At 51.8% G+C, this 14,554-nt stretch overlaps 1 protein-coding gene across 50 annotated transcripts in view; it reads left to right on the plus strand.

The window, feature by feature from the left end:
- The window catches only part of ABLIM2 (actin binding LIM protein family member 2), a 218,272-nt gene that overhangs the window by 171,625 nt on the left and 32,093 nt on the right, over positions 1–14,554 (plus strand). For 43 of the 50 annotated variants that reach the window (XR_012434605.1, XR_012434606.1, XR_012434617.1 and 40 more), the window contains 3 exons: positions 5,915–5,969; positions 7,263–7,322; positions 7,473–7,553. Coding sequence is in view for 16 of the 50 variants with exons in the window: in XM_074039364.1 (XP_073895465.1) it covers positions 5,915–5,969; positions 7,263–7,322; positions 7,473–7,518 (161 nt within the window). In the remaining 34 variants the exon portion in view is untranslated. The remainder of the gene's footprint in view (positions 1–5,914; positions 5,970–7,262; positions 7,323–7,472; positions 7,554–14,554) is intronic. The other 7 variants (XM_074039373.1, XM_074039368.1, XM_065544730.2 and 4 more) reach the window with 2 other exon arrangements.

Raw genomic sequence — 14,554 nt, forward strand, 5'->3', positions numbered from 1 at the left:
CCAGCACTTTGGGAGGCCGAGGCAGGCAGATCACTTGAGGTCAGGAGTTCAAGACCAGCCTGCCTCCCCATCTCTACAAAAATTAAAAAATTAGCCAGGTATGGTGGTGGGTACCTATAGTCCCAGCCACTTGGGAGACTGAGGCAGGAGAATTGTTTGAACCTGGGAGGCAGAGGTTGCAATGAGTATTACACCACTGCACTCCAGCCTGGGTGACAGACCAAGACTTTGTCTCAAAAAAAAATATATATAAATATATATATATATATATATATATATATTTTTTTTTTTTTTTTTTTTTACATGAGAAAAGCTGTCAAAGCTTACCTCTGAGCTTCCTGGTAGCCAAGGCATAGAGGCAATCATGGCAGTGACGTAGTCCTCACTGTCTGATGGAAGAGGGGAAATTAGTTCATCATGGGAAGCAAAGGCTTTCCTGGGTGTTCTTCCAGAAGGATTTGTTACAAGGGCCCAGTGACCCAAAGCACAATATGTCCTAAAGGTCATTAAAATGTCCTAATAGCCAAGCCTGCCACAGTGCCTGATGCATGGTAGATGCTCATAACCTACCCATGAAATGAATAGAGAACAGAGGCCTGCTACTGCTCTCCCTGTGGATGAGGCAGTAATGACTCTGACAGGTACCACCTGTCTGTTAATCAGAACGTGACCACTGGTGGCAGCAGGTCCTTGTGGTAGCTCCCTGGAAGAAGGCTCATTCTGAAAAAGCATGATGCTGAATGTGAAGAGACTGAGCTGTGCTATTAAAAGACAGAGACTGTCAGATTGGATTTTTTAAATCAGATGTGTTATCATAAGATGCACACTTAAAAACTACTTTTTAAGGATGAGCAAAAGGATAAGAAAGATACTAAAATCACAAAAGGCAAGCAAGAGTGGCAATAGTAATATCAAATAAAGTGAAAGTTAAGACTAAAAGGAGTTAATAAAAATTAATAGTATAAAAGGGGAACACTAATTCATTATGAAGGCGTAATTTAATAAAGCAGTTATAGCATTCATCAACTTAAATGCACCAAGCAACATGGCAATGCCAGATACCTTGATTAAATACAAGTATGGTGGGTGATTGGAATATGACTCTTTTGAAATAAAACAAATGAGGCTGGGCACGGCGGCTCATGCCTGTAATCCTAACACTATGGGAGGCTGAGATGGGCAGATCACGAGGTCAGGAGATTGAGACCATCCTGGCTAACACAGTGAAACCCCATCTCTACTAAAAATACAAAAAAAAATTAACTGAGCTTGGTGGCGGGTGCCTGTAGTCCCAGCTACTCGGGAGGCTGAGGCAGGAGAATGGCGTGAACCCAGGAGGCAGAGCTTGCAGTAAGCCAAGATCACGCTACTGCACTCCAGCCTGGGTGACTGAGAGAGACTCCATCTCAAAAATAAATAAATAAATAAATAAAACAAATGGGGCCGGGCAAAGTGGTTCATGCCTATAATCCCAGCACTCTGGGAGGCCAAAGTGGGTGGATCACTTGAGGCCAGGAGTTTGAGACCAGTCTGGCCAACATGGTGAAAACCCATCTCTACTAAAAATACAAAAATTAGCCAGGCGTGGTAGCACATGCCTAATATCCCAGCTACTTGGGCACAAGAATAAAGAATGCTTGAACCCGGGAAGCAGAGGTTGCAGTGAGCTGAGGTTGTTCACTGCACTCTAGCCTGGGGCAACAGAGCAAAACTCTGTCTCAAAAAAAAAAAAAAAAAAAGACAAATGTACCTAGTGAACAAAAAATTAATTATGTACATAGAAAAATAGTACAAATAGCAAACAATCGAATAGGTACATGAAAAATATATCTCTTGAATCGGATTTTCACATGTTCAGAAAATATTTATTAAAATGTTTATGCATGTGACTACAAGACAGGCATTAACAAATTTAAAAAATTTGGTATTTCCAAACTGTAGTGCTGCAAAGAACACATGCGTTAGCATCAGACAGCCTTGAGTTCAAATCACAGCTCTGTTTTTGGGCAAGTTACTGAAATTTTCTGAGTCTCTATTCTCTAGTCTTTAAAAAATTATCCTTACCTCTTGAGGGTTTTTTTGAGGACAAATAACATTATAGTTGTGAAATTTTTTATAAGCTCCATAGCATGGTTCCCATATGAGTAATTGTTTAAAAAGCAATTCCTACTCTATCTTGCTTCCACTAGCTGCTAAGTAACACATTCCAATGTGAGCTTTAGCAAGAAAAGAAGGGTGACCAGTGGCAAACGGCCATAATCTCAATTCCTATTAGCAATTTCAGTATAATTTTTGGAAAATAAAACACATGGGCTCAAATATTTACAGTCCCATGTATTTGCCATATGATCTCAGGCAAGTTGCTTCGTCTCTCTCAGGCTCATCTGTAAAATGACAGAGCTCACCTCCTGGAGTTGCTGCAAAGGTTAGAGAATGTATGTGTAGAGCCACAGGCACATAAGAAGTGCTAAACAGCCTGGGCGCGGTGGCTCACGCCTGGAATCCCAGCACTTTGGGAGGCCAAGGCAGGCAGATCACCTGAGGTCAGGAGTTCGAGACCAGCCTGGCCAACATGGTGAAACCCCGTCTCTACTAAAAATACAAAAATTAGCTAGGCATGGTAGCGCATGCCTGTAATCCCAGCTACTCGAGAGGCTGAGGCGGAGAATCGCTTGAACCCAGGAGACGGAGGTTGCAGTGAGCCGAGATCACGCCCCTGCACTCCAGCCTGGGTGACAAAGCGAGACTCTGGCTCAAAAATAAAATAAAAATAAGTAGTAAACAAATGGGACAGGTAAATCATGTATTGCTTTTAAAATCCCTGGTGCTGCCACTGAGCGGCGTAGGGGAGTCAGCCAGGAATATGCCTGGTGGTGCTGCCTTTGTGGTGCCCTCTGGCCACTTAGCTCTCCTGCTGGTCCACACATAAAGGCAGTAACTCAAGACCCCTTGCACCTGAAAGGCCTTGCACACCCCATCCCCACTTTGCACTTACAAGACCAGAAGTAGACCCCACTTTCCCTGCTCTAGACCTAAAAAGTATTCCCCCTCCTCCACCTGGTAGATGCCTCATCTCCGCCCTAGAGTCTCCATCTTATCTCAGAGCCTGGAAGACCAAAGGAAGCTAGTTTTGCTGCTGGGGAGTGAGTTTCCAACCAACCAAGGTGAAGGTGGTGCCCTGTGAGTTTTGGAAGGCCATTATGCAGAGCAGCCGGCACTAGGGGGCAGCATTTCTCTTTCACATCAGACGTGCCAGGCGGCAAAGGCAAAGCCATAGCTTTATCCTAGAGGTTCCCTGACCAGAACAGGTGCACCTGGGGTGCTAGTCTGAGTCTAAGAAAATGTATGAAAACATTGTTCTTGAGTGGAGACGGTGGCTTATATCTGTAATCCCAGTGCTTTGGGAGGCTGAGGCGGGAGGATTGCTTGAGGCCAAGAGTTTGAGACCAGCCTGGGCAACAGAACAAGACCCCATCTCTACAGTTTGTTTTTTTTTTAATTAGCCAGGCATGGCCAGGAAGGATGGCTCACACCTGTAATCCCAGTGCTTTGGGAGGCTGAGGTGGGCAGATAGCTTGAAACCAGGAGCTTAATACCAGCCAGGGCAACAAAGGGAGACTCCATCTCTACCAAAAAAAAAAAAAAATACAAAAATTAGCCAAGTGTGATGGTGCTTTCCTGTAGTCCCACCTGCTCAGAAGGCTGAGGTGGGAGGATTGCCCAGGAAATGGAGGTTGCAGTGAGCTGAGATCGTGCCACTGCACTCCAGTCTGGGTGACAGAGCCAGACTCTGTCTCTTAAAATTAAAAATTAAAAAATAGTTGCATGGCCAGGCACAGCGGCTTATGCCTGTAATTCCAGCACTTTGGGAGGCCAAGGCAGGCGGATCACCCGAGGTCAGGAGTTCAAGACCAGCTTGGCCAACATGTGAAACCCCATCTCTACTAAAAATACAAAAATTATCTGGCCATAGTGGCGGGTGCCTGTAATTCCAGCTACTCAAGAGGCTGAGGCAGGAGAATCGCTTGAACCCGGGAGGTGGAGGTTGCATTGAGCCAAGATTGCGCCATTGCACACTAGCCTGGGTGACAGAGTGAGGCTCTGTCTCGAAGAAAAATAGAGATTATTTGTGAATACTCCTAAAGGGAAGAGTTATTTTGTGAAGTGGTGGAGGCAAGAGGGCCCTGGCTCAGGGTCCAGGCCCAGAACTAGGGTGAGGGAGCAAAGCACTAAAGAAAAAATGCAGTCAAGATAAGTCAGATTTTAATGCAATATTTTTAGAAATCCAAATTAATGCAAAAAATTCATGATAAACAAAATAGCAAAAATGTAAATAGAGACTGGTTCCAGTCCTCTGCCTGGGTGCTTACCCAACTCGTGAGCCTGACCCTAGCCCTCTGACTCCAGCTCTGCGTCAGGAACAAGGTCCGGCTCCGGCTTCCCTCGGAGCCTCTGTTTTCCTGTTTCTGGTGAAGGGCTTCGGACTCGGTGCTCTGAGGTCTTCCTGCTCTCATGCTTTCTAGGTTATAACCGGCTCCTCTCTGATCGCCTGCTGCAAAGCTCCCGTTGAAAACACTTCCCCCTGTAACAGACCCGCTGGGCTGAGTGTACCATCTCTCCTTTGGCTGCAGAACTCTCCCCGCTGAAATGTGATCCCTGTACCCAGTTTCAGCAGCGCTGGCCAAGAGCCCTGATCCCGTTTGAGACCCCATTGCAGGTGCTGGGGAACGGAGTGTGAAAAAGACATTTTCTTCAACAGGCTCCGTCCACCGCGGGCAGCCAAGGCACAACCACCACAGAGCGTGGCTCCGGGTTCATAGTGCAAACCCCGGGCGCCAGTGAGGTGCAGGAGGTGGGCAGGGGCAGGACTGACAGACCCCTGCGGGGTCTCAGTGCAGGCTTTAGAGGGTGGGGAACCCTCCATAGAGGTTTGCAGGACGTGTCGATGATGCTTCCAGGTGGACAGAAGGGAAAGAGTTCCAGACACTAATGGTTGCAGTGCACTAAAGTGGCAGAGTTTGCTGATGAATGCCAGGAGCACCTGAGACAGGGGCAGGAGCTCTCGGGCCCATCACCCCTCAGAGTGTCACCCTTAGTCATTGTCAGAGGCACCGCCACCTTGTATGGGCACTTACAACATGCCGGGTGACATCCCAGAGGCCTTACAGACAGGGGCTCCTTTAACCTTTGAAACAGTCACACACACAGCTGCCGTGAGTACCACAGTTTCCAGGGAGGTAGGAGCCCCCTCGTTTTGGAGCATTTGGGGTGGATGGACTTTGACTCACACACACAGCCGCGTGCGTCCGTGTAGCTCTAAGAATACCCTAGGAGTTCCACGATCGTGCACAGTGCCAGAAGATGGCAGCCAGTCTTCCCTCTTGGCCATCTTACAGGGAACAGAGGGCCCGGGGTGGACCCTGGGGCTCCCCGAGCACCTGGGACAGCACTTTCTAGGCGCTGTGCTCAGGAGCCCACCGTGTGGAGGGGACAGATCACCAATGGGGAACCGCAGAGCGCCATGCCTAGCGCCGCGTGCACAAAGAAATGGTGCTGAGCCCCCCGCTGTGATCCGCGCCAGCTGCAGAGCAGGGAACCCAGGCACCTGGGAGCAGCTTTCAAACGGGGTTGGAGCCATCCACACAGGAAGGGTCTGTGGAGCCCCCAGGCGGTGGGCATCCTATGAGCAAGAAAGCTGGCCAGTCCCACGGGCGCAGCATCCTAGATTCTCCTCTTCCTGAGCCACCGTCGCTGTCCTTCCGTCACCTACACCCCACCTCTGTGCTCAGGACACCCTGCTCCCCAGGCAGTGAGAGGACCGCAGCCTCCAAGAGGCAACATCTCCTTTTCCCCGCCCACCCACATGCCCTCGTGCCGCCTGTCTCTTGCCGCCCAACCTCTCTTTCTCTTCCAGAATGCCAATCTGGCCCCCTGTGGAGCAGACCCGGATGCCAGCTGGGGCATGCGAGGTACACGGAGCGGGGACCCTGTGGGTCTCTGGCTGGGGCAGGGGTCGCTAACACATTCCACAAGTCTCCTTCTGAAACCGCCCCGTCCACAGCCTGCAGAAATCTGCGGGGCAGGAACACCTCAGGGGAGGGCCTGCTGCTTTCCCTGCCTCTCCCGGCCGACAGTCAGTTCCACTCCCAGCTAGCTTTACCCGCGATGCTCCCTCTCTCCCATCCGTGGCCACGGTGGCCCTGTCCTGCATTGTATGGCACGCTGTGTCACTTGGGGAAGCAAAGTCACAGGCACAGGCTTCCAGGGTCTGAGTGGGACGGCGCTGGGCCAAACCCTGCCTGCGTCTCGCTCGCCGTGTGGCTCCTGGCATGCAGAGTGACCCTCCGGGTTCAGCAGGGCTGCTAGGAGGTTTGTGTTACCAGAGCGGCCACCTGGTCCTGTGGCAGGTGCCTGGCAGAAGGCACTGCTTACCTCCTGGTCAGCTTCTGTCCCCAAGAGTGGCAGGGGAACCTTGCTCTGCTGGGTTGGGTTGCATGGGGACGGAGAGCATCAGTGCGCCACAGCCTGCTCCCTCTAAGTGGCCTTCGGTCCCCGGGGCCTCGGAGCTGGCAGATCCAGAACCACACGGGGCATGTGGGGAAACTCCGGGACCGACTTCCCGACACGGGGTCTCCCTTCTGAGACTGACTTGAGGACCAGGTTCTGTAGATAACTGCTTTCTGTGGGTTCTGTGTGCATGGAGGCCCTACGATCCACACGGTTTCATTTTTGTGATAAGACGCTTTCAGTCTGGAAGTAAGACATTAGGGAGCAGAGCTGAGTAGTTTGAAAAGGAGAAAATACAGTTAGTAAGGTAAGACGGTGAGAGATGGGAGAGACTCAGACTGTAGCGAGATGTCAGTCTCCACAACACCCCGTAAAAGTTTCCCTTGAAATGCCCACTGCCCAGGAAGTAAACTGAGGCTGGCATCTTTCTCAGGGTGGCCCAGACCACCAGAGAGACAGCGTCACAGCTGAAAAGTGCAGTGCCGCCCTCCGGCTACCAGCCTGGCCTCCAGCGTCCAGCCTGGCCTCCAGCCTGACCATGCCTCCTGTTCTGGTTTCCTAGGGGAGGCCCTCAGAGCTCTTCCGCCTACAGCTCTGAGATTAGAGTCCCAGTGCAGGCTGCTCGGGGACCGTGCATGGCCCAGCTGACTGCAGGGGGGAGACGGGAGTACCCCAGGGTGGGGATTGCACTCACCTTGGACAACGTCTCGCACTTTCTAAACCATCTCGTGGTCTCCGCTCTCTCTCTCTTACAGAATACAAGGTAAGCGGGGCCGCTCCCACACTGACCTCCGTGCCGCGCCACACCTGCCCAGGTTAAAAGTCCTTTCTGTTGTGCTTTCCCTATGAAATGTGTGTGTCAGGTGCAGACGCAAGTATGTATTCTCGGTGGCCTTCTGCTCAGATTTTTGGTGCCAGCACACACTTGCTTCGTGAGGTGACCCTGTGATTTCCTCCCCCAACAGATCTATCCGTATGACTCCCTCATCGTCACAAACCGAATTCGAGTGAAACTGCCCAAGGATGTGGACCGGACGAGACTGGAGGTAAGCGGGGGGACTGCCGGGGCAGGGGACTCATTTCTCGTGTGAGAGTCTCCGCAAATGCCTCCTCCGTGGTGTCAAGGTCATTGCCCAAGGGGCCACCGTGGGGGACAGTGCAGAGCCTTGCCATGACGCAGAGTCGGGGGCCCACGTTGCCTCAGAGGCCAAATGACATGGTGATGTTCTCCAACCTTGACGACTTTGCAAAGAAGACCACCTTGGTTTGTGGATGGGGCAGGGAAGGCTTTGTAAGAATAATGAGCTCGGCCGGGCGCGGTGGCTCAAGCCTGTAATCCCAGCACTTTGGGAGGCCGAGACGGGCGGATCACGAGGTCAGGAGATCGAGACCATCCTGGCTAATACGGTGAAACCCCGTCTCTACTAAAAAATACAAAAAACTAGCTGGGCGAAGTGGCGGGTGCCTGTAGTCCCAGCTACACGGGAGGCTGAGGCAGGAGAATGGCGTGAACCCGAGAGGAGGAGCTTGCAGTGAGCTGAGATCCGGCCACTGCACTCCAGCCTGGGTGACAGAGCAAGACTCCGTCTCAAAAAAAAAAAAAAAAAAAAAAAGAATAACGAGCTCTGGGCTGGGCACGGTGGCTTACGCCTATAATCCCAGCACTTTCGGAGGCTGAGGTGGGCAGATCACTGGAGGTCAGGAGTTCGAGACCAGCCTGGCCAACATGGTGAAACCCCATCTCTACTTAAAATACAAAACTTAGCCGGGCATGGTGGCGGGTGCCTGTTATCCCAGCTACTTGGATACTGAGGAGGGAGAATCACTTGAACCTGGGAGGCGGAGGTTGCAGTGAGTCAACACGGTGCCACTCCACTCCAGCCTGGGCGACAGAGAGACTCGGTCTCAAAAAAAATAAAAAAGAAGAATAAGCTCTGCAGTAGGCGCCTGTTCTCTCCTACTGAGACTGAGTAAACTGCCCCAGCTTCCCACCCAACCACATTTACACCCATCTAAAATAACCGGACGTATGTAGAAAGCAAGTGTGTGTTTCAAAACCCCAGCAAGATGTCGGCACAGAGTAGGTGTTTGAATCAGATCTGTTGACTGAGAGAACTGACTTAGTTGAGTAGCTACTATGTGCCCAAAGTGGCATGTGCAATCCTCCATTACTCCTCACAAGCGCCCTGTGGTGTCCCAGCATCCAGCCAGGGGGTTTCATCTCCTGAGCCCCGCCGTGAATGTGCTGCTGCCTTTTAGTAGACTCTCTTGCTAGAGTGAAGGGTCTTGAGGCTCCTGAAGGAAAGGGGACACCCAGCCCCATCCGAGCCCCAAGGCTGGAGAGTGTGTATGGCCCCATGTGCACAGGGCCAGCTGCCCGGCCATGCCCCAGCTGCCCACCAGGCAGTGGCTCAGTCCACTTCTGGGGAGGGAGTTGGAGGGGCGTGGACGCAGCTGAGGGGCAGTGGTTGTCCTCTGCTGGGGAGGGAGTTGGAGGACGTGAATGCAGCTGAGGGGCAGTGGTTGTCCGCTGCTGGGGAGGGAGTTGGGGGGCGTGGACGCAGCTGAGGGGCAGTGGTTGTCCGCTGCTGGGGAGGGAGTTGGAGGGGCGTGGAGGCAGCTGAGGGGCAGTGGTTGTCCGCTGCTGGGGAGGGAGTTGGGGGGCGTGGATGCAGCTGAGGGGCAGTGGCTCAGTCCGCTGCTGGGGAGAGAGTTGGAGGGGCGTGGACGCAGCTGAGGGGCAGTGGCTCAGTCCACTTCCGGGGAGGGAGTTGGGGGGTGTGGATGCAGCTGAGGGGCAGTGGTTGTCCTCTGCTGGGGAGGGAGTTGGAGGGGCGTGGATACAGCTGAGGGGCAGTGGCTCAGTCCGCTTCTGGGGAGGGAGTTGGAGGGGCGTGGATACAGCTGAGGGGCAGTGGCTCAGTCCGCTGCTGGGGAGGGAGTTGGAGGGGGGTGGATATACCTGAGGGGCAGTGGCTCAGTCCGCTTCTGGGGAGGGAGTTGGAGGGGTGTGGATACAGCTGAGGGGCAGTGGTTGTCCTCTGCTGGGGAGGGAGTTGGAGGGCGTGGATGCAGCTGAGGGGCAGTGGCTCAGTCCACTTCCGGGGAGGGAGTTGGAGGGGCGTGGATGCCCCTGAGGGGCAGTGGCTCAGTCCACTTCCGGGGAGGGAGTTGGAGGGGCGTGGATGCAGCTGAGGGGCAGTGGCTCAGTCCGCTGCTGGGGAGGGAGTTGGAGGGGTATGGATGCAGCTGAGGGGCACTCAGCAGTGCCCTAGTGCTGGTGCCAGAGAGGGGAGTAGGCGCCAGGCTGCTCCTCAGAACGGGAAGTCTGGAAAGGCATTCCAGGCCCAGGGAAGCCCCTGAGCAAAGGCTGGCAGGGAGCGGGTGCTACAGGCTGTGTCCCCAGATAGGAAGTACGTCCTTACCAGGAACACTGAGCAGGCACCCACTGCCCTGCACTAGCTGGCTGGGTGCTCTTGAGCTGTGATTTCCTCACCTCTAAGATGAGGATATTGTTGCACCTGACTGAGCTGCTCTGCAGACGGGAGGCTGTATAAAGGCCCTTGCCCAGGGCCTGGAAAATAGCATTCCCTCGGTACAGGGCTAGTGGCAGTGAGGGAGAGGACCAGGTCACTGGTGTGACTGTAGCGCTGGGGGTGGATGCATCCATTTTGACCTGTTTGTTGCAAACGATAGGAACTTGACCCAAAGTGACTTAAGCAGAGAAGGAATTTACTGTGTCCATGAAGAGTCAAACTGTAAAATACATCAAGAGGTTTCGTCTGAGCCAAATGTGAGTGACCACCCGAGAGGTACAGTCTTGAGAGCTCCTGAGAACACGTGCCCATGGTGGTTGGGTTACCGCTTGGTTTGTATGTTTCAGGGAGATAGAAGACATCAATCAATACATGTAAGGTACACATTGGTTCGGTCTGGAAAGGTGGGACAGCTCGAGGTATACAGGTCATAGGTGTATTCAAAGATTTTCTGATTGGCCCTTGGTTGAAAGAGTTATTATCTCAAGACCTGGAATCAACAGAAAGGAGCATCTGGGTTAAGATAAGCGGTTGTGAAGACCACGATTCTTATTACATAAAAGAAGTCTCATAAGTGGCCATCCTTAGAGGCAATAGATGGCAAATGTTTCCTATTCAGACTTTTAAAAGGCCCTCGACTCTCGGCTAATCTCTTCAGGATCAGAAAAAGACCTAGAAAGGGAAAGGGATTCTGGAATGTACATTTTCCCCACAAGAGACAGCTTTGCAGAGTCATTTTGTTTTTACTTTGAGACAGAGTCTCACTCTGTCGCTCAGGCTGGAGTGCAGTGGCACAATCTCGGCTCATTGCAAACTCCACCTTCCAGACTCAAGTGATTCTCCTGCCTCAGCCTCCTGAGTTGCTGGGACTACCGGCACCCACCACCATGGCTGGGTAATTTTTTTATTTTTTGTAGAGACAAGGTTTCACCATGTTGGCCAGTCTGGTCTCAAACTCCCAACCTCAGGTAATCTGCCCGCCTCTGCCTCCCAAAGTGCTGGGATTACAGGTGTGAGCCACCATGCCTGGCCTGCAGAGCCATTTTAAAATATGCCAAAAAGGCCGGGCGCGGTGGCTCAAGCCTGTAATCCCAGCACTTTGGGAGGCCGAGATGGGTGGATCACGAGGTCAGGAAGTCAAGGCTATCCTGGCTAACCCGGTAAAACCCCGTCTCTACTAAAAAATACAAAAAACTAGCCAGGCGAGGTGGCGAGCGCCTGTAGTCCCAGCTACTCGGGAGGCTGAGGCAGGAGAATGGCATAAACCCGGGAGGCAGAGCTTGCAGTGAGTGGAGATCCGGCCACTGCATTCCAGCCTGGGCAACAGAGTGAGACTCCATCCCCCCCCCCCAAAAAAAAAAGCCAAAAAACATATATTTCGGGGTAAAATATTTGTATTTCTTTCAGGGCCTGCTCTCTGTCATGTGATGCTCTACTAGAGTCAGCCTAGAATTTGGCTTATTGCTACAGTTTTAAGATATCTGTTTTAATGTTAATGTTATCAGTTGTGCCCGAATTCCGAAGGGAGGATGGTAGAATGAGACATGTCTGACTCGCCCCCTCTTCCCTTCGTGGCCTGAACTAGGTTTTTAGGTTTCTTTGAAATCCCCTTGGCAGAGAGGAGGGGTTCTTTCCTCCTCAATCATCAGCTGGCCGCAGGGCTTAGAATTAATTTTTGGCTTACAGCTGACTCTCATGACTGAATGTCTCCTTCAGGTGTGGCTTAATCAAGGGCTCAATTATGTCTCCAGCACCCAGTTTCTTTCTTTCTATCTTTTGACTGTGCTTTTTCTGTGCTGGCTCTATTAATAGACTTTTACCTCACCTCTCTCAGGTTCTAAATCTGCAGGGAAGAGACCCACATCTTTCTCTCAGCAGTCGCAGAAAAAGCCCCATCTCTGCCCCTGAGTAGGTAATACGACCACCCTTTGATCAGCCAGTTTGGCCCAAGGAATGCAATGCCCCAATTGGCCAGGCTTAGCCATAGGCCCATGCCGGGAGCTAACAGGGCTGCTGACATCACCTGGGCTGGGTGGCGTATATAACACTCCATCTCAGATAACGTGATAGTCATTCACAGAGACGTGAAGTCTTCCACACAGAGAGGAAAGAAGGAAGTGAATCTACAATGAAGATGAGTGGTTAAGAGGAAAGGGGTCTTCTCTGGTGCCTTTTGGTCGTTTCCAGCATTTTACAAAACAATGTAGGTAAGGAAAAAGACTAATCTGTAATCAGAGAAACAAAGGTGACAGCTGCTTAGGTTACAGCTGCCTGTCACATGACTCAGGTCTTGTAATCATATTCTCTTAAGGCTCAAAATATGTTAAATTTCCAACAGCTTAGATTTTGAACAGCAACTTGTTTTCACATTCCTGAAGATGGGGAAGAGAACGCCGGGCCACAGGCAGTGATTGTCTGCCTGTGGGAGGGTGGGAGATGGGGCTGAGGAGGAGGGAGAAGCCACAGGGCAAACCCTTGACTGCCTTGGCCAGTCAGTGCGGTCAGTCCCCCAGGGTGCGCCGAGCACCCAGATGGGTAGGGATCGTGCTAGCAAAGGAACCACAGAGCCAGATAGCACAAGGCCATTTGCAGGGGTGTGGGGGGAGCTGGCAGCTTGTGGGACATTTGAACTTTACCGCACAGAAGAGGAAAGGCCACCCAAAAGTTCTGATGTGTTAGGATGTGCGTGGGTCATCAGTAGATGTCATGCGCGTCCGTGTGAAGAGACCACCAAACAGACTTTGTGTGAGCAACATGGCTGTTTATTTCACCCGGGTGCAGGCGGGCTGAGTCCCAAAAGAGAGGGAGATAAGTGTGGGGGCGTTTTATAGGATTTGGGTAGGTAAAGGAAAATTACAGTCAAAGGGGGGTTGTTCTCTGGCGGGCAGGAGTAGGGGTCACGAGGTGCTCAGTGGGGGAGCTTTTTGAGCCAGGATGAGCCAGGAAAAGGAATTTCACAAGATAATGTCATCGCTTAAGGCAAGGACCGGCCATTTTCACGTCTTTTGTGGTGGTATGTCATCAGTTAAGGCGGCGCAGGGCATTTGCACTTCTTTTGTGATTCTTCAGTTACTTCTGGCCATCTGGGCATATACATGCAAGTCACAGGGGATGCGATGGCTTGGCTTGGACTCAGAGGCCTGACAGTAGGAGGAAGCCAGGCAGCAGGAGCCGGCTAGGAAGCTGGTACGTAGGTCCAGGCAGCGCCAGGTGGGTGGAGAAGCCCAGCATCTGTGCTGAGTGAATGTGCAGGTGAGGCTGCGAATCCAATGAGTGCGCAGGTGAGGCTGCAAATCCAGTGCCACCCACCTCACACGCAGGAGGCGCCCCTGCTACCTCATCCTTGAGATGTCTGGGTGGCCTCTGCCTACCGTCACATGTGACCATCCCCCAGTGGCCAGAGAAGGCACCTCAAACTGAACTCCAACACCGCTAGCAGCCTGCAGGGATGCATTCTTCAGCTCCTGTTTGTTTCCTTGTGAGCTGCATGGTCAGGTCCCGTCCCAAGCATAAATACTACTGACCGTTGTAAAATGGGTGTCTCCAGTGGGGTGGGTGGTTCACCCGGTCAGGAACTGCCAGGAGGGTTCCTGCTGGTTGTTGGTCAAAGGGCGCTTCCCCTCTGGGGACTGTCTCATGGTGCTGGAGTTAATTGCTCTCACCGCAAGAGGTGAGCTCAGCCAGCATGTCTGGCAGCTCCCGGCCAGCAGCAGCGTGGAACCAGGGGCCTGTTGGGACTCGCTGCGACCCTCTTGGGACTGTAGTGTGCTTGACAGGACTTCTATTTAACTTTTTTTTGGTAATAATACAACATGAAAATTGTAAAATACACGCGGTTAACATTTGTAAATGTATCCTTTTAAAACACCCTCTGACACCTGGGTAATGGTTTTAATGGCTCAGATTTCCAAGAACACACCCAAGGGTGCGACCGTAGTCCTCCCTCCTCAGGATCAGCCAAGCCAGGAGGCAACTGGAAATATTACCACATATGGGGAATGTCCCTCATTCTTCAGCAGCGGCTGCCTGCCTGCCTCGGGCTGGGAGTGGGATGTGAGCCAGAGGGGGCTCAGGAGGGGCCACCTCCCGGCAGGAGAGAAAGGGACCCCTGGTGTTTTTCTTTCAGAGGAAAGAGCTTTATTTTTAATATAAAAACTATTCTTAACTGTCATAAAAGTCCAGAAAAATACAAAGAAGGACATAAACCTCTTAAGGAATTCCCCCACCCAGTCACAGCGGATAACTCAGTGGGAGACATGCCTCTGGAAATCTCTTTTGCACATCATCTCAGAGCTAACTGAATCCTATTTTGGATCAAGAGGGCTCATGCTGTATATCCAGGTTTGACATCCTGCTTTTTGCTTTCAAATTTGACATGGATATTTCTAGGCCGGTCAGTGACGATCTGCCCCACTTTTTATTTATTTATTTTTATTTATTTTTTGAGACAGAATCTCCCTCGGTCTCCCAGGCTGGAGTGCAGTGGTGCAATCCCAGCTCACTACAGTCTC

This window comes from Macaca fascicularis, chromosome 5 (genome assembly GCF_037993035.2).
Source record: "Macaca fascicularis isolate 582-1 chromosome 5, T2T-MFA8v1.1".
NCBI lineage: Eukaryota > Metazoa > Chordata > Mammalia > Primates > Cercopithecidae > Macaca > Macaca fascicularis.